The sequence below is a fragment of the Staurois parvus genome, unplaced genomic scaffold (assembly GCF_062004578.1).
Source record: "Staurois parvus isolate SC_StPar_1 unplaced genomic scaffold, SC_StPar_1.0 ptg001008l, whole genome shotgun sequence".
Classification (NCBI taxonomy): Eukaryota; Metazoa; Chordata; class Amphibia; order Anura; family Ranidae; genus Staurois; species Staurois parvus.
In genome coordinates this window covers 1,141,419-1,159,703 of record NW_028318804.1, presented here as the reverse complement: position 1 = coordinate 1,159,703, position 18,285 = coordinate 1,141,419, and the positions used below count along the sequence as shown (strand labels likewise).

The 18,285-nt window shown below is 42.9% G+C and overlaps 1 protein-coding gene across 5 annotated transcripts in view; it reads left to right on the top strand.

Annotated features, from left to right (window-relative positions):
• LOC149441274 (uncharacterized) overlaps window positions 1–18,285 on the top strand; it is an 81,465-nt gene that overhangs the window by 52,464 nt on the left and 10,716 nt on the right. For all 5 annotated transcript variants that reach the window (XM_089657538.1, XM_089657537.1, XM_089657540.1 and 2 more), the window contains 6 exons: window positions 8–418; window positions 3,728–3,919; window positions 4,502–4,612; window positions 6,679–6,746; window positions 10,779–10,866; window positions 17,208–17,312. In XM_089657538.1, the coding sequence (XP_089513664.1) occupies window positions 8–418; window positions 3,728–3,919; window positions 4,502–4,612; window positions 6,679–6,746; window positions 10,779–10,866; window positions 17,208–17,312 (975 nt within the window). The remainder of the gene's footprint in view (window positions 1–7; window positions 419–3,727; window positions 3,920–4,501; window positions 4,613–6,678; window positions 6,747–10,778; window positions 10,867–17,207; window positions 17,313–18,285) is intronic.

The window sequence follows — 18,285 nt, the reverse complement described above, 5'->3', positions numbered from 1 at the left end:
TATTTAGGTGGTGAATGAAAAGGAGGAATCATTCTATGTTAACTTGGAGGAATTTCGGAAAGACAGGGAAAAGCCAAGATCTTCTTCTCAACAGCTCAGTTCCTCCAGTACTTTAGATGACTGGGAGACGCACACAGACCAAGGCAGTGGTCAGCTCTTCTACTATAACGGTGTGACTGGGGAAACTACCTGGGATTGTCCCTTTGACCAAGCTGAGGAACAGCTCATCTCTCCTGCATCCCTGAGCCCCTCTTCAGAAGACTCTAACTGGGAGAAACATTTTGATGAATCTAGTGGACAATTCTACTTCCATAATCCAGTGACGGGAGAGACGTCCTGGGACCCTCCAGGGCCGGAAGATCTGCATCCATCAGGGGGCAAACCAATGTTTTCCCCCTATGATTCAATGGACAGGAGGGTAAGAGCTTTGTCTGTAAGGAATTTCCTGAAACTATCAGGGTCAGCCATTATTTTTACATTATTTACATTTTTGAACCAGGCTGCTTTCAAACTATTGCATGGTGGTAATGGGTGGATAAATACATGTGTGATCAAAACACATGTTAATATACTGCATCAAGCTGCATGACCATATAAGTGCTCAAGGATAAGATTTGAAGAGGTGGCTACTCGTCTTCCCAAATAATAATTTTTATTAGAACGAGTAAGATGTACAGTAAAATGGCTTACGCATTTCGGCAATAGGCCTTAGTCATAGGCATTATGATGAAGGCTTTGTTTAAGGCTTATTGCTGAAACTCGTAAAACCAATTTATCATACATCTTACTTGTTCTAATAAAGATTAATATTCAGGAAGATGAGTAGCGAGTTCTTCAAATCTTTATCCTCGAGTTGCATTGTGTTGGGAGGACGCATAGAGCCAGAGCACCGACATTCTGCCTCTGAGGGGAAATCACCTTGGCGTTACATCTCCCTTTGCATGTAAGTGCTCAGTCTCAGATCTGTCCTTGTAGTATACAAAGTAGTACATAATTTGTGGCAACTCCTTTCCAACTTGATGATGTTTGGCAATTCTGGCAGGCTGTTTTGGTGTAAATGTACCAAACTCCATGTGAAGTTAATTATGGTGTCAATACATGGGTGTCAAATGCATTTAATTGCCAATGCTGTATGATAACAAGAGGGGAAATCTGGAATTATATTCTGAATACCTGTTGTTTGTTCCATCATGTGATTGGCTCTGTATGCTGGTGGAAAGGAAACATCTGGATTATGTTCTGGATTCCCAACTTCTATGCCACCATGTAATTGGTCCCGCTGTAAGTTGGAGGAAAGGTTACATGTGGAGTTGTGCTTCGGCTTTCCATTGTCTGTTCTGTCATGTGATTGGTCCTCCAAGATGGAGGAAAGGAGACATCTGGAGTTATGTTTTGGATTCCCATTGTTTGTCCTGTCATGTGATTTAGTCCTGGATTAAACAGAAAGGGGGACATCTGGAGTTGCGTTCTGTGTTTCCCATTGTCTGTTCCATCAGGTGATAGGTCTTTTATGCTGGAGGAAGACATCTGGATTATGTTCTACATTCCCATTTTCTGTCTCATCATGTGTTTGGTCCCGTATGCAGGAGAAAGGGAGACATCTGGGATTATGATCCAAATTCCCATGATGTGTCCCATTATGTGTTTGATCTTGTATATTAAAGGAAAGGAGACATCTGGGATTATGGTCCAGATTCCAATGGTCTGTTCCATCATGTGTTTGGTCCCATATGCTGGAGGAAGGAAGACATCTGGGATTATGGTTCAAATTCTCATGGTCTCTCCCATCATGTGTTTGGTCCCATATGCTGGAGGTAGGAAGACATCTGGGATTATGGTTCAAATTCTCATGGTCTGTCCCATCATGTGTTTGGTCCCATATGCTGGAGGAAGGGAGACCTCTGGGATTATGGTCCAGGTTCCCATGGTTTGCCCCATCTTGTCATTGGTCTTGTATGATGGAGGAAGAGAGATACAGTTGCAAGAAAAAGTATGTGAACCCCTTGGGATTACGTGGAGTTTTGCATGAATTGGGCATAAAATGTGCTCTGAACGTCATCTAAGTCACAACAATAGAAGAACACAGTCTGCTGAACATAATACTACACAAACATTAGATGTTGCCATGGTTTAATTGCACATAACATGTAAACATTCACAGTGCAGGGAGGAAAAAGTATGTGAACCTTTGGACTTAATAAATGGTTGACCCTCCTTTGGCAGCAATAACCTCAACCAAACGTTTCCTGTAGTTGCAGATCAGACCTGCACAACGATCTGGAGTAATTTTGGACCACTCCTCTTCACAAAACTGTTTCAGTGTAGCAATATTCTTGGGATGTCTGGTGTGAATCGCTCTCTTAAGGTCATGCCACAGCATTTCAATTGGGTTGAGGTCAGGACTCTGACTGGGCCACTCCAGAAGGCGTATTCTGTGCTGTTGCAGCCATTGTTTTGTTGAATTACTTGTATGCTTTGGCTCATTGTCCTGTTGCATCACCCATCCTCTGCGGAGCTTCAGTTGGCGGGCAGATGGTCGTACGTTTTCCTGCAAAATGTCTTGATAAACTCTGGAATTCATTTTCCCATCAATGACAACAATCCGTCCAGGCCCTGAGGCAGCAAAGCAGCCCCAAACCATGATGCTCCCTCCGCCATGTTTTACAGTGGGGATGAGGTTTTGATGTTGGTGTGCTGTGCCTTTTTTTCTCCACACATAGTGTTGTGTGTTCTTCCCAAACAACTCAATCTTGGTTTCATCTGTCCACAGTATATTTTGCCAGTAGTGCTGTGGAACATCCAGGAGCTCTTTTGCAAACTTCAAACGTGCTGCAATATTCTTTTTGGACAGCAATGGCTTCCTCCGTGGTGTCCTCCCATGTACTCCATTCTTGTTTCATGTTTTCCTTATTGTAGATGTGTCAACAAAAATGTTAGCATGTGCCAGAGATTTCTGTAGGTCTTTAGCTGACACTCTGGGATTCTTCTTTGCCTCATGCAGCATTCTGCGATGTGCTCTTGCAGTCATTTTTACAGGACGACCACGCCTAGGGAGAGTAGCAACAGTGCTAAACTTTCTCCATTTGTAGACAGTCTATCTTACCGTGGACACATGAACATCAAGGCTTTTGGAGATACTTTTGTAACCCTTTCCAGCTTCATGCAAGTCAACAATTCTTGATCGTAGGTCTTCTGAGAGCTCTTTTCTGCGAGGCATGGTTCACATCAGACAGTGCTTCTTGAAACCAGTAAACCCAAAACTGGTGTGTGTTTTTTAAGGGCAGGACAGCTGTCAGCAACACATCCAATATCATCAGACTGATTGCAGTCAAGGTTGGCTCACTCCTGGCTCCAATTAGCTCTGGGAGAAGTCATTAAGCTAGGGTCTCACATACTTTTTCCTCCCTGCACTGTGAATGTTTACATGTTATGTGCAATTAAACCATGGCAACATCTAATGTTTGTGTAGTATTATGTTCAGCAGACTGTGTTCTTCTATTGTTGTGACTTAGATGACGTTCAGAGCACATTTTATGCCCAATTCATGCAAAACTCCACGTAATCCCAAGGGGTTCACATACTTTTTCTTGCAACTGTATCTTGGATTATGGTCCAGATTCCCATGATCTGTCCAGTCATGTGATTGGTCATGCACACTTTAATATCTGTAATGAATATTCTGTATGCATTCATTATTAATATTAATAAATTGCTTATTTGTTTTCAGCCACCGACTCCTGAAGCGGACTACCCAGAATATTCTGCACAGGAAATCGCAAATTACCCAAACGCTGACTATGAAAGCCTTTACAGGTCTCCTCCACCTTACAAAGCCCCCTCTGAAGACCAACTGTCAGGCTGGTCCTATCATGGCAAGGATGGGCAGAAGATCTACACAAATAATTATAACGGGAACACAGTAAGTATAGAGCAATATACAGCTCTGACACAGATTTGTGGAGTGCACGACTAATAGTTGTCCTGTGGACAGATTCTCCCACCTGAGCTGTGAATCTCTGCAGCTTCTCGAGAGTTACCATGGACCTCTTGGCTGCTTCTCTGATTAATGCTGTCCTTGCCTGGCCTGTCAGTTTAGGTGGACGGCCATGTCTTGGTAGGTTTGCAGTTGTGCCATGCTCTTTCCATTTTCAGATGATGGATTGAACAGTGCTCCGTGAGATATTCAAAGCTTGGGATATTTGTTTATACCCTAACCCTGCTTTAAATTTATCCACAACTTTATCCCTGACCTGTCTGGTGTGTTCCATAGCCTTCATGATGCTGTTTGTTCACTAATGTTTTCTATCAAACCTCTGAGGGCTGCACATAGCAGCTGTATTTATACTGAGATTAAATTACACACAGGGGGGCTCTATTTACTAATTAGGTTATTTCTGAAGGCAATTGGTTCCACTAGATTTTAGTTAGGGGTATCAGAGTAAAGGTGCTGAATACAAATGTATGCCACACTTTTCTCCTCACCGTGCTCTCTCGTCCACAGCTCGGATCTCCTGAATTCCAGAGAGGACACAGCGACGTCAACAGGAATACTGTGGCCATTACAAGCTGGAAGAACAACCATCCGAGCTACTCTCTGCAGAAAGACACAGAGGTAAAAACCCTAAAACACACTTCCAATAATTAGCACCTTGTCCATCCCTCATGTCTGCTTAGTTCGCCCTGCTGAGGCACCCAATTTGCTACCTCTCCGGGAGAGGGTCACATGGGTGACATGGATACCAGTCCGTATTCATTATTATGAAAGTTTCTGTGTGGCTGCTATAGCTGTGAAGTAGCAGATTTCCTTACATCATTACTTGTCTTGATAACAAAAGCTAAATTTACAAATGTTTGTGTTACTGTGGCTGATGGTAATATGGGAACATTGCAAATCAATGTGGAGACACATTTACAAAAACTGGAGAGTGCAAAATCTGGTGCAACTCTGCATAGAAACCAATCAGGTTACAGGTTTTACTGCAAAAGCTTAGTGTTGCTAAACCCAGGACCCTGCGTTCACTATATCTGGTCTCCCCGAACCCTGCATTCACTAGATCTGGTATCCCCAGACCCTGCATTCACTATATCCGGTCTCCTCGGACCCTGCATTCACTATATCCGGTCTCCCCGGACCCTGCGTTCACTATATCTGGTCTCCCCGGACCCTGCGTTCACTATATCTGGTCTCCCCGGACCCTGCATTCACTAGATCTGGTCTCCCCGGACCCTGCATTCACTATATTTGGTCTCTAGGACCCTGCATTCACTTTATCTGGTCTCCCCGGACCCTGCATTCACTATATCTGGTCTCCCCGGACCCTGCATTCACTAGATCTGGTCTCCCCGGACCCTGCATTCACTATATCTGGTCTCCCCGGACCCTGCATTCACTAGATCTGGTCTCCCCGGACCCTGCATTCACTGGATCTGGTCTCCCCGGACCCTGCATTCTCTCTGTTATAGAGCATACTAGAGCCCTCTGTTATAGAGCGTACTAGACCCCTCCGTTATAGAGCATACTAGAGCCCTCTGTTATAGAGCGTACTAGACCCCTCTGTTATAGAGCATACTAGACCCCTCTGTTATAGAGCGTACTAGACCCCTCTGTTATAGAGCGTACTAGACCCCTCTGTTATAGAGCGTACTAGAGCCCTCTGTTATAGAGCGTACTAGAGCCCTCTGTTATAGAGCGTACTAGACCCCTCTGTTATAAAGCGTACTAGACTCCTCTGTTATAGAGCGTACTACCCCCTCTGTTATAGAGCGTACTACCCCCTCTGTTATAGAGCGTACTAGACCCCTCTGTTATAGAGCGTACTACCCCCTCTGTTATAGAGCGTACTACTCTCTCTGTTATAAAGCGTACTACCCCCTCTGTTATAGAGCGTACTACTCCCTCTGTTATAAAGCATGCTAGACCCCTCTGTTATAAAGCATACTAGACCCCTCTGTTATAGAGCATTTTATTCCCTGTTCTAGAGCAGTATACCCCTCTATTATACCCCCCCCCATCCCCCCCCCCCATTATAAAGCATATTATACCCTTCTGTTATAGAGAACAATGCATCTCTGTTACAAGGCATTATACCCCTTCTGTTATAAAACATTATAACCCCTTGTTATGCAACATTAGTCCCCTATGTTATAGAGCAGTGGTCTCTAAACTGGGGCCGGATGTGGCCCTTTTTCTGCCTTTATCTGGCCCTTGCGGCACCATTTCACTAACTGACACCAATGATGGGGCACCATTCCACCAACTTTCACCAATAATGGGGCACCAATGCCCCTACTGACATCATCAATGGGGCACTATTCTTTGCATTGATAACAACAATGGGGCGCTATTCCTCCCAATAAAACCATGGTTAAGGCACTGATGCCGGGGCATTTCTACTCCCACTGTCCACAGTCCCACCCCCCTAAAGCCACAGTAAACTGGCCCTTTGTTTAGAGATTTTGGAGACCCCTGTTATAGAGAATTATACCCCCTTGATATAGGGCAGTAATGCCCCCTCTGTTGTAGAACATTCTACTTATGTGTTATATAGCATTCTAGTCCTTTGTTATAGAGTATTATACCCCCCCCTCTTATACAGAGAACATGATTATCGCCTCTTTTTGTATAGTATATAATAATAATTTTTCTGTTTTTACCTTTTTGCCTTTCTGCTGACCCAGATGAAAGGACTGGAAAAGGCAGGAGTTTTGCAGAAAGCCAAGATTGCAGAGAATGGCAAACGGCTGCGGTGAGTGCTCAGGACACATATATCTACATAATTGTAATTAGGACGACATAGAGGAGATGGTGATTGTTCTCTGCAGATAGGTCAGACATTGATTTTGCACGGTCTCCAACATCTTCAAAAAATGAAATAAATTATTTATTTTTCATGATTTATTACAGGTATTTTTATATAGCGCTGTCAATTTACGCAGCGCTTTACATATATATATTGTACATTCACATCAGTCTCTAACCCTCAAGGGGTGTACAATCTAAGGTCCCTAACTCACATTCATACATACACATATTTGGGCCAATTTAGACAGGAGACAATTAACCCACCAGCATGTCTTTGGAGTGTGGGAGGAAACCGGAGTACCCGGAGGAAACCCACACAGGCACTGGGAGAGCATGCAAACTCCATGCACGTGGTGCCGTGGCTGGGATTTGAACCAACGACCCGAGTACTGACAGGCTTAAGTGCTAACCATTTAGCCACTGTGAAAAGAATTAGCTGGCAGACCAATGAGACAGCTGACTAGCAGAGGGCATCCTTGTCCATAGAAGCGCAAATAGCTGCCAAAGGTTTGTAGATGAAGCCTGCTCTGGCTCCTATTGGATGGTGATAATCCAAAGTGGCAGAAATCATCTTCCCTCCTTTACGTCTGAAGAGCTTTCATACATTGTCATTACAATTTGAGTCAGAAGTGAAAAGGACAGCTACAACCGAAATAGTTGTGTATTTGGACGTATTGTGAAATATTATTGCATTGCTTGCTTTGTGATTCTTTTTGATGCGACCTTTAATTTTCACAGGCCTGCTCTTGCAAAATTTGTTGTACTAAATGAAGAGATTTGCAGATTGGCCCCTAGAGGGAGCTTTCAGTGGCTCAGTGAAATAACTGTCATTTAACAACTGCTGAGATAAAATCTCAGTCATATATTGGACTTTATTGTTTTAAATTAGTCAGTTCACTTACAAACACTATGAGAAGGAATAGTAAAGTGTAGCCAAGTGCAGCGCCGCAAACCAGGAAGCAGAGCCTGAGTATGTACTGACCATATGCAGCGGGTAAAAGTATAGAACACGTCACCATTTTTCTAGGTAAATATATTTCTAGGTCAAGATACTATTGAGCTTTCACCACATATCGGTAACAACCCATATAATCCATACATACAAAGAAACCAAAACAAATAAGTTCAGAAATTAAGTTATGTGTAATAAAATGGAATGACAAAGGGAAAAAGTATTGAACACGCTAACTGAAATGTATTTAATACTTCGTACAAAATCCTTTGTTGGTGATGACGGCTTCAAGGTGCGTCCTGTATGGAGAAATTAGTTGTATGCATTGCTCAGGTGTGCTTTTGGTCCATTCTTCCACACAGTCTTCGAATCTTGAATGTTTTGTGGGCCTCTTCTATGAACTCTAAAGACGGAAAGGTTTCTTCACAGTAAGAGCTGTGAAAATGTGGAATAGACTCCCTCAAGAGTTGGTTCTGGCCAGCTCAGTGGATTGCTTTAAAAAAATCCTGGATTCTTTCTTGGATACACAGAATATAACTGAATACTAACATTTATAGGTAAAGTTGATCCAGGGAATATCCGATTGTCTCTCGGGGGATCAGGAAGGAATTTTTTTTCCAATAGGAGCCAGAGCAGGCTTCATCTACAAACCTTTGGCAGCTATTTGCCTTCCTCTGGATCAACTGTGGGTATAGGATTATAACTTTTTTTTTTTTTAATGGTTGAACTGGATGGACTTTTGTCTTTTTTCAGCCAGACTAACTTACTTATTTGTTTTGCATTATTTGTTTGTATGGATTGCATGGGTTGTTGTTGGCATCTGGTGAAATTTTCATGTCAATAGCATCTTTAAAAATATATTTACCTAGAAAAATGGTGATGTGTTCAATATTTATTTTACCAGCTGAATGTCCACCCTGAAGTACACTTTTAACTGCAAACTATATGTAGAAACAAGTTGATAAACTTTCAAAACTTTCCGAAAAGCCTTTTACTTTTCTCTTCTCTTTTACTTATATATCAAAAAATCCTTAAAAGACAGTATCTTTCCTTAAAAGGTTTCCTAGGTAACAGATTTCTTATTGTTCTACATATAAGCAGATGTGTACCTAGCAGGGGCGGACTGACCATTTGGAAACTCGGGCCCCATGAGATGCCCCTGGTACCTTTTTCATAGGCTTTTTTGAGTTTGGGCAAGGACACAGGGGCCCCATGATCCCCTATTGCCCAGGGGCCCCATGAGTTGTCAGTCCGCCCCTGGTACAGGGGATACACTGGAAGAGGAGAAAAAAGGGGGCTATAGGAGGATATTGAGGGGAAGGAGAAGTGTGAGGGAATAAAGGTGTACTATACAGGAGAAGGAGAGTACATATCAGGAGAATAGGAGGAAGAGAGAAGGTCCAGAGGAGTAGAAAAGGTGTAGAGGAGAACAGCCAAGATGAAATGAGTGGAGAGCAGGTGTGGGGAAGGATAAAAGCCGAGAGGAAGAGTAAAAGATTAGGCATGGAGAAGAAGCAGAGCAGGAGTACAGAAGGAGGAGAATGGCTAGCAGATATTAGGAGGAGAGACGTTATAGAGAAGATGGAGAGCAAGAGAACAGGCACAGAGGAAGGGAGCAGTAAACAGGCATAGAGAAGGAGAAGAGTGGATGAAGAGGAGGAGAGTGGAGAGCTGGCAAGACCTAGAAGGAGGGCAGGTATAAAGGCGGAGGAAAGCAGTAAAAGGTGCAGAATAGGAGGGGATGAGTTCAGACCAGGTGTAGAGGATGAGGAGAACATGGAGCAGAAGTAGAGGATAGTGGACAGCAGGCATAGACAAGGAGAAGAACTGAGAGAAGGCCTAGAGGCGAAAGAGAGCAGAGGGCAGGTGTAGAGGAGGAGGAGAGCAGGCGCAGAATAGGAGGAGTGGGGTTAAGAGCATGTGTAGAGGATGAGGAGAACAGAGAGCAGAAGTAGAGGAGAGTGAAAAGCAGGCATAGATAAGGAGGAAAACTGAGAGAAGGACTAGAGGTGAAGGAGAGCAGAGGGCAGGTGTAGAGGAGGAAAGCAGAGAGCAGGCACAGAATAGGAGGAGTGAGGTTGAGAGCTTGTGTAGAGGATGAGAAGAACAGAGAGCAGAAATAGAGGAGAATGGAGAGCAGGCATAGATGAGGAGGAAAACTGAGAGAAGGACTAGAGGTGAAGGAGAGCAGAGGGCAGGTGTAGAGGAGGAGGAAAGCAGAGAGCAGGCACAGAATAGGAGGAGAGGGGTTGAGAGCTTGTGTAGAGGATGAGGAGAACAGAGAGCAGAAATAGAGGAGAATGGAGAGCAGGCATAGATGAGGAGGAAAACTGAGAGAATGACTAGAGGTGAAGGAGAGCAGAGGGCAGGTGTAGAGGAAAAAAACAGCAGGCACGGAATAGGAGGAGTGAGGTTGAGAGCACATGGAAATAGATGAGGAGTAGAGAAGGAGTGAAGAGCAGGCCTAGACAGGGAGGAAAACTGAGTGAAGGCCTAGAGGACAAGAATAGCAGGTGTAGAGGAGAAGAACAGAGAGCAAGAGTACAGCAGGGGGAGAGTAGAGAAAAGGTCTATAGGAGGAGAGAAGGTGTAGAGAAGGAAGAATGAAGGCAAGGGGAAGGACGATAGTGAACAGGAGAAGAGGAGGAGAAAAATGGAGAGAATGCATAAGGGAGTAGGAGATCAGACATGAACAAGAAGAAGAGAAAACAGGCGTAATGGATGGAGAGTGGAGACATGGAGAGCCATTTAGCAGAAGAGTAAAATGTAAGAGCGGCATGGAGCTAGAGAGCGGAGAAAGGCATATAAGTGGAGCAAAACACCAACTGGGAATGAGGCACAGGGGAAAAGGACAGCACTAGGGGACAAGCAGATGGGCAGGAGGTTTGGCGGTCTGGGTGAAGGAACATATGTAGGGTTTCTTTGTGCTTTGTTATAATTTAAGCTGTATTCCAGTTTATAATTTTCTTTTATGTCACATCTCAGATAAGTATACACAGGCTCTGATGTTTCTCTTCTCTACAGCAAGAACTGGAGCACTTCATGGACTGTTCTGGAAGGAAGGATTCTGACATTCTTCAGAGATACTAAGAACCTGTCATCAAACAGCCTGGTGAGTCTCACTCCTTATGCTGAATGTCTGTTGATGTATCTGTTGGAGTTGTAGTAAATGTCCGGTGGGGAAAAGATTGTGTGCTGTACAGCGGGAGGGGAAAAAAAGGCAGAAAGCACTTCTGGAGCACCCAAAGCAAAGATTTCTAGTGTGCTGAGCGGAGCACCTTTTGATAATAAGTTGTAAATACTTTTATCTATAGTAATCATTGTGAACTTTATCACTTGTTATCGGTATGTAAAATACCTTCTAATAGCCTATTAGTCATAATGAATCCTCAGAGATTATTTGCCTGATTCATAACAGTATGATGGTTGGCAATAGTAAATGTTCTGCCCCCCAATGGCTGCCAGCAGTACTGCACACAATACAACCCGTGATCTTCACAAGGACACCTTGTTGACTCTGTAACTTATACGTTTTTATTATTCACACTAAAGGAGCTGAGTGGGAAGGTCGGTGTTGTACAAAGGTTGCAGGACCTGAAAGGCAAGACTATAGCAATTCCCTTGAGCTTTGCCAGGTACAAATAGCAAAAATAGCAGATCTGCTTGATTGTCCTTTAGCCCTCACTGCAGTATCCCCGGTGGGTGAGTAGCCAGAGCAAGAGCAAACAGTGCAGTGGAATATTCCATTTATAATAATATTGAAGAATAAAACGATCACAAAGGTTAAAAAAAATACATTAAAAAAAAAAAATATATATATATATATATATATATATATATAATTTTTTTTTTCTCTTATTATTTATTTATTTTAAATATATTTTATATATATTTTTGTGAATCCCAGTGCATCTCAACAGAGTGGGGCCTAAGGCAGCCCATAGATCACGGGTGTCAAACTGCAGCCCTCCAGCTGCTGCAAAACTACAAATTCCGTGAGGCATTGCGAGGATGGCAGTTACAAGGATGACTCCCAAAGGCAGAGACATGATGCTACAGTCAGTGTTGATGGGGGAATGCCTCCTGCAGCTCTGTTGTATTCTGCTGATGGGGTGGGAGGGAGCCTCTGCCAGCAGAGTGCAATGATTACTCCTAGTGGCTATAGCCACTGGCAATAATGGCAAGCAGAAATATCCAACAGGCTAGTTGTTTCCAACTCGATCGATGGATTGACTTGGGTGTAATCAGTCTGCCCATACATGGATTGAAATTTGGTTGGTCCCTGATGAACTGGCCAAATTTCGATTCATTTATGGACGAATTTCAATTCACCTATGGACAAATTTCTATCAATCTATGGCCGACTTTCTTTGAATAGAAAAGGTCAGGCTTAAAGTTTTCATTATGGGTGTGCTGTCCCGATGCTTTCTCCCCTTTGAAAGCTAACTAAACCCCTCCCTCATTAGACCCAGGACATAAACTCCTCCCTATCCAGCCCCCAGTGCCTGAAAATGTTTGAATCGGCAATCCTTTCAATTCAGTCGGGTTGTTTCACAGTCTGATTCTGGTGTGCAGAAAGTTGTTGGAAGATAAGCTAAAGATTTTCTTAAAGCGGAACTAAACCCTCAGAAATAATCACTTCAGTTCCAGCGATGTGGTGGTTACACCCCACGCTAGTCACTGTCATCTTCTCCATGTCTACTTATGGGTGCCAGGTTGTCAGCCTCTTGATTGGCTGGTGGGCAAATTACATCATGTTGCACATGCGCATGGGAGTCCATCCTTGTGGATGCGCATGCGCAGCTCAGTGTACTTTCAGTGGAAGCCTGTGAGCAGGCAAGTAAGTGCTATTGCAGAAGAGAAGTCTCATTTTTCTTCTGCAATAAACAGCTCCCTATTCACAGTCTTTTTTACTGGTAAAGTTTAGTTCCACTTTAAAACAGGTTAAAAGTTTAGTTCCACTTTAAAACAGTTTTAAAGGATAAGTTCATCTTTTGGACAAAAATAATAAATGCACTTTTTTTGCAGGTAAAAAAATGTGCATTTATTATTTTTGTCCAAAGGAACCTTGAAAGCATTGAACCAGCAATTTGTAGATCACTGATGCCACGCAGGTCTCCTGCAGACTGACAGGCGCTGTGAAGTGCCGTGGTAGTTCATTGAAAACTACAAGCCGACAGCCGCTAAGGCTGCTGGGACTTGTAGGAACTCATTCATAGAACCCGGAGACGGCCGCTTGGCCACGCGGTTTTCAAATCTGACAAACAGTACAAGGAAACTTCTCCCTGTATTATCTGTCACAGGGAGGGGGGGCAGCAGGCATGGCTGCAGCTATGGAAACATGTGACATGGGCGGGTAGAACATGTAATATGTTCCAAAGGTGAACTTATCCTTTAAGTATTTTAAAGAGGCAATCAACTCTGCTTTTGGCACTTTTATCTACTTATATTAAAGCTTACCTGTAGGTAAAATGAATATCTCCTAGATATGCCCTGTCTAGGAGATATTCACAGGTTTTGTAGATAGTGACGTCACCTGTACACTAAAGGGCACCTCAATCCAGAACACTGTGCCTCCCGTGCAGGGGTGTACTTACCACAAGGCATTTACCTAGGGTGGCATTTTTCAGGGGGGCAGCAGCATTTTTCAGGGGGGAAGTGCCGTCCACCGAAAGAAGGAATGGAAGAAGGGACATACGCAGCATGGGGGACCAGGTGGGATCTGAGAGAGGCTGCAGGTTGCTCTGCATGAGCCTGACTCTTGTTCCCAGGGATGTCCGGGGCTGTGAAGGTGAGTGATTTATCTCTTGCCGGGGTGTGGGGGGGGGGTGGGTTGCCAGGGTATGGGGATCGGGGAAAGTGGAAGGCTTTCTCGGGGGGAGGGGGTGTTGTTGGTCAATCACAGGCTCTCTTCATGGGGGGGGGGGCTGAGGGAGCCTATTTTTGTGTTGCCTAGGACAGCATGAAACCTACATACACCACTGCCTGCACATAGAGGAGTGAGGTCATCGTGCTTCAGCCATTTAAACAGCCAAAGTCCATGAACCCGGGTGAAGATGGAAGCCCTGACTGCAGTGACAGCGCAACGCTGGAGGGATTCGCTTTACAGTCTTTCATAATGTGCTAGTATGCGATGGATACTAGCATATTATGCAATTAACTTGCAGGGGGGTTGGATTTATTTTTCTAATTTCAGGACCATTTTAAAATACGTTTTAAAATTCTACTTTAATACCACAAAAAGGAACAACTCTCAGCTGTTCTAATGGCCATTGCGACAGCACAATGGAAAATATCTTCACCCACAATTTTCCTTCTGTAGCACCAAGAAGATGAAGACCAGTGTCCCTCAATGTGTGAATTCCAGGTCAGGAATTTCAGAAAAAAAGTGAAAATGTCAGAACAGCTTTGTCTGTCAGAAAACAAATCACAGTTCAATGTGTAGGATGCGGGCCATAGATGGGATGAAAAACGGCACAAAATCGGCCGAAAAAAATTGGCCAGTGTTCGGATTGTTAGTGCGGTAATCGGTTGGCCGTTTTTAGAGATTTTTGCCCTTTTGGATTATCGGTCCTGCTGGAGAATAATCAGCCAAATTTGTCGTTCTGACGATTTTCGCGGCAATGATGGACAAATCTGCCGATCTTTTTCCGATTTTAAAAAATGCGCATGAACAGTGACATGAAAGAAGAAGGAAAAGAAGAAAAGGGAAAAAATAGAATATGAATGAGAACAAGTAATAGAATATGAATAAAAAAAAGAAATAGAATATAAAGAAGAAATAGAATATGAATAAGAAGAAGAAAAGAAGAAATAGAATATGAAGAAGATGAAGAAAAAGAAGAAATAGAATATGAAGAAGAAAAAGAAGAAATAGAATATGAAGAAAAGAAGAAATAGAATATGAAGAAGAAGAAGAAAAGAAGAAATATAATATGAATAAGAAGTAGAAAAAAAAAAAGAATTTCAGTCTGATATTATATTTGACATTTAAAAATATAGCAACATTGTATCTATTTAATAAACAAAAATGAATGAGCGCAACTTTACACAACTAAATGCAAGTAAAATAAATGATAAAACTACTAGGGAGCTGCTAGCATAAAAGGCATACCTCGGCACCTCAGTAACGTATTTTACAGATTTTTATTGTATCTATTTGTATCCAGCTAGAAACATCTGTATCCGAAATGGATACAAATAGATACAATGTTGCAACTTTTTCTTCTTATTCATATTCTATTTCTTCTTTTTATTCATATTCTATTTCTTCTTCTTCTGCATGTTCTATATAATTGCCGGTCGTAGACGGGACAAAAATCAGCCGACTTTTTTTTTACCAATTGTGGTAACGTCGGCTGATTTTACGACCGATTTTTCATTTTTCTAAAAAAAAAAAATGCCGGTTTTCTCCCTGTCTATGGCCTGCAATAGTCCTCCTGCACACGGGACGTTTTTACAGCGGCTGTTTTTGGCTTTTGATGTTTTTTTTCTACAGCCAGTAAACCCCTCAGCATGTTGTCCATGCACACCTAGACTATAATCAACGTTTTTTGGCTGGAAAAAAAACTCAGTGGGTTTCTAGAGGAGTTTTGTAGCTGTAAAGCGTGGCAAACCAGCATTTTTGGACTTTTTTTGACAGAAAAAACTCTAAAAAATGCAAACGTGAAAAAATGCCGCTAAACGCTAATACAAAAACGCTGAAAAACTCACGTTTTTAACGTGACTACACAGCTAACATTACCAGCAATACTAAAACACCCCGTGTACATGGAGCCTTAGGCTCTCTTGGTGCTTCCCTTGTCCTCCCATAATTCTCAACAGAAATGTCACGGACAGGAATGTGATACCAGTATTCCCAGTACAGCACCCAGTCCCGGTCACATGGGTTTGATGGTAGTGAAAGCGGCTCACGTTGCTGGAATGATGTAAACACCATCAAATCTTGGGAGGAGATGTTGTAGAACCTGTTTGAGATAAGCTCTGTGCTGTCTTTTTCTTTTATTACAGTTAATTTAGAAGGATAAAGGTCACCCTATTGTGTTTAAAGTATGTGGCCAGGAGGACTCATTCACACCACCTGTGCTGGGCTGCATTGCTCAGTCCCAACACAAGGACCACCGGGCTCTTTTGTTTTTGGTGGTACCAGTTCACAGCAATACCCTGCAAAAAATAGAACATTGCATGTTGCAACACGTTATGTGCTGCAACACGAGATAGGCTGGAAAAAAAAAAGAGACCTCGTGTTCTTCAGCCCAGAACAAAAAAAACAAACACAATTCAAGGCATTCAAAATATGCAGCAATGTGAGAGATCACCTCTCTGTGTTGTTGTATCACCCGGTTACCAGCGTCTCATTAATGACCGTGGGCACGAATTTTGTTTTGCATTCTGTATTTGTGTCTGGTGCCGATGTTGCAGAAATCTCCAGTAATGTCTCAGGAAATGTATTCATATGATTGCTACACTGGGAAATTGTGAGACCTTCATCCCTCTGTCGATGTGACACCCAGAATCAGGTTATAATTCATGGTGATTAGATTGTCTTCTCACACTCTCACTATTGATCCAGTGACCCACACACAGTACAAAACCCACTGACAACGCTCACAGTATGAGACCCTCAACAGTTTCTACTGACCTGCTCGCAGTACAGGACCAACTCAGTCAAAACTCACAGTACAGGGCATTGCAATAGTTGAGATAACAGATAATTAGGGAGTGATCTAGTAGTTTTGTAGTGTCATTGGTTCAGAAGGGGCATATTTTGGAGATGCTCCGGAGGTTGAGGTGACAAGATTTAAACAGTGTTTGGATGTGGGGCTGAAAGTCCAAGATTACACCTACTAGCACCCTGACTTGGTGAGGGACTGGTAGTTGTACCATTGATCTCGATGGAGAAGTCGGAGAGGGGAGGAAATATTATGAGCTATACATTTTTGAAAGATTGAGTCTGAGGAAGTGATGTGACAACAATACCGATTTATCAGTTAGTAAATGGGAGACTGACTGGGTGATCAGAGCGGTAGAGAGATAGATTTGGTTGATGACAGTACAGAAATGGTCTTGGAAGTCATCAGCTGAGCTAGGGAGGAGATGCAGATGGAAAATAGAAGATGTCCGAGGTTGGAACCAAAGAGGAAGAGAGGAGGATGTCGATTTGTAAGTAACACTGAAGGTGTGGTGAGATGGGTAAGAGGAGAACCAACAAGGAACAAAGGCCAAAGGATTGAAGTGAAGGACAATCAGTTGGTATCAAAGCAGAGAGGTCTAAGAGTACGGAGTAGTGACCTTTTTTGTTTTAGCAGTTAGTCATGAACAAGTTATTGGTGTTCTGTGCTATCATCTGGTATTCTGTGACATTATTAATGTTCTGTAGTGTGATCTGGTATTCTGCGATGTTATTAGTATCTTATGATATTATCTATGAAATGGATTCTTCTGTCATTTCAGAAACAGCCGTCTGCAATGACCATCCCAGAGCACACAGTCAAGCTGCAAGGGGCATCTCTTAGTTGGGCCAGCAAGGAGAAATCCAGCAAGAAGCATGTGATGGAGGTGAGTGTGCCGCACATTGATATAGTGACTGTCATATATTCAGTGGTCATTGGTAAAATACCACACCACACTCCATAAAGTCATCCCATTGGGTTTAATCAATATATCCCCTCTCTGATTAATTTTTCCCTGCTTATACTTAATCTATGGATAAGTCCAGTCAGGGTGAAATGTGTTACAGCAGTGGTTCTCAACCTTCCTAATGCCGCGACCCTTTAATACAGTTCCTCATGTTGTGGTGACCCCCAACCATAAAATTATTTACCCAGTAATTATAATTCATGTGTCGTTTTACCTCTAATACTGCTGCTTTCAACACAGTAGCTGCTTTCTACACAGTAGCTGCTTTCAACACAGTAGCTGCTTTCTACACAGTAGCTGCTTTCTACACAGTAGCTGCTCTTTACACATTGGAAATATGTGTTTTCCGATAGTCTTAGGTGACCCCTGTGAAAGGGTCGTTCGACCCCCAAAGGGGTCGCGACCTACAGGTTGAGAACCACTGTGTTAGAGGGATGTGGCCTAGGGCAACTGTGTCAGAAGTGTTTTATCTCTGCTATACTTGCTTAGATGGATGAGCTCTTTTCTAACCGGCACCCAAAGTGGTGGAGAACCTGAGAAGCAAGTTTGGGAATTGAATTCCTTTCGTCTGTGAACTCTCACATTTAATGTGCATTGTTTCATGTAGAGGTGGGAGTACAAACCACAAAGCAGAGATCACAGAAAATAAAAAATGACAGACAGATGTTGGCCCTGATCTGGGCCAGAAAGACACAAATGTCAATGCACTGTACCAGTATAGATATCACCAGCTTATATCCTTATATAGTTGCCAACATCCCATCATTATACAGAAAGATCGGAGGACCCCCAATATTTGGACAAGGGACTCTAAGGGCAACAAATGAAATACTGAGGTAAAATACAAAAAGCTTTATTCTAGTACAAAAAAATACAACAAATTCATCAGTTC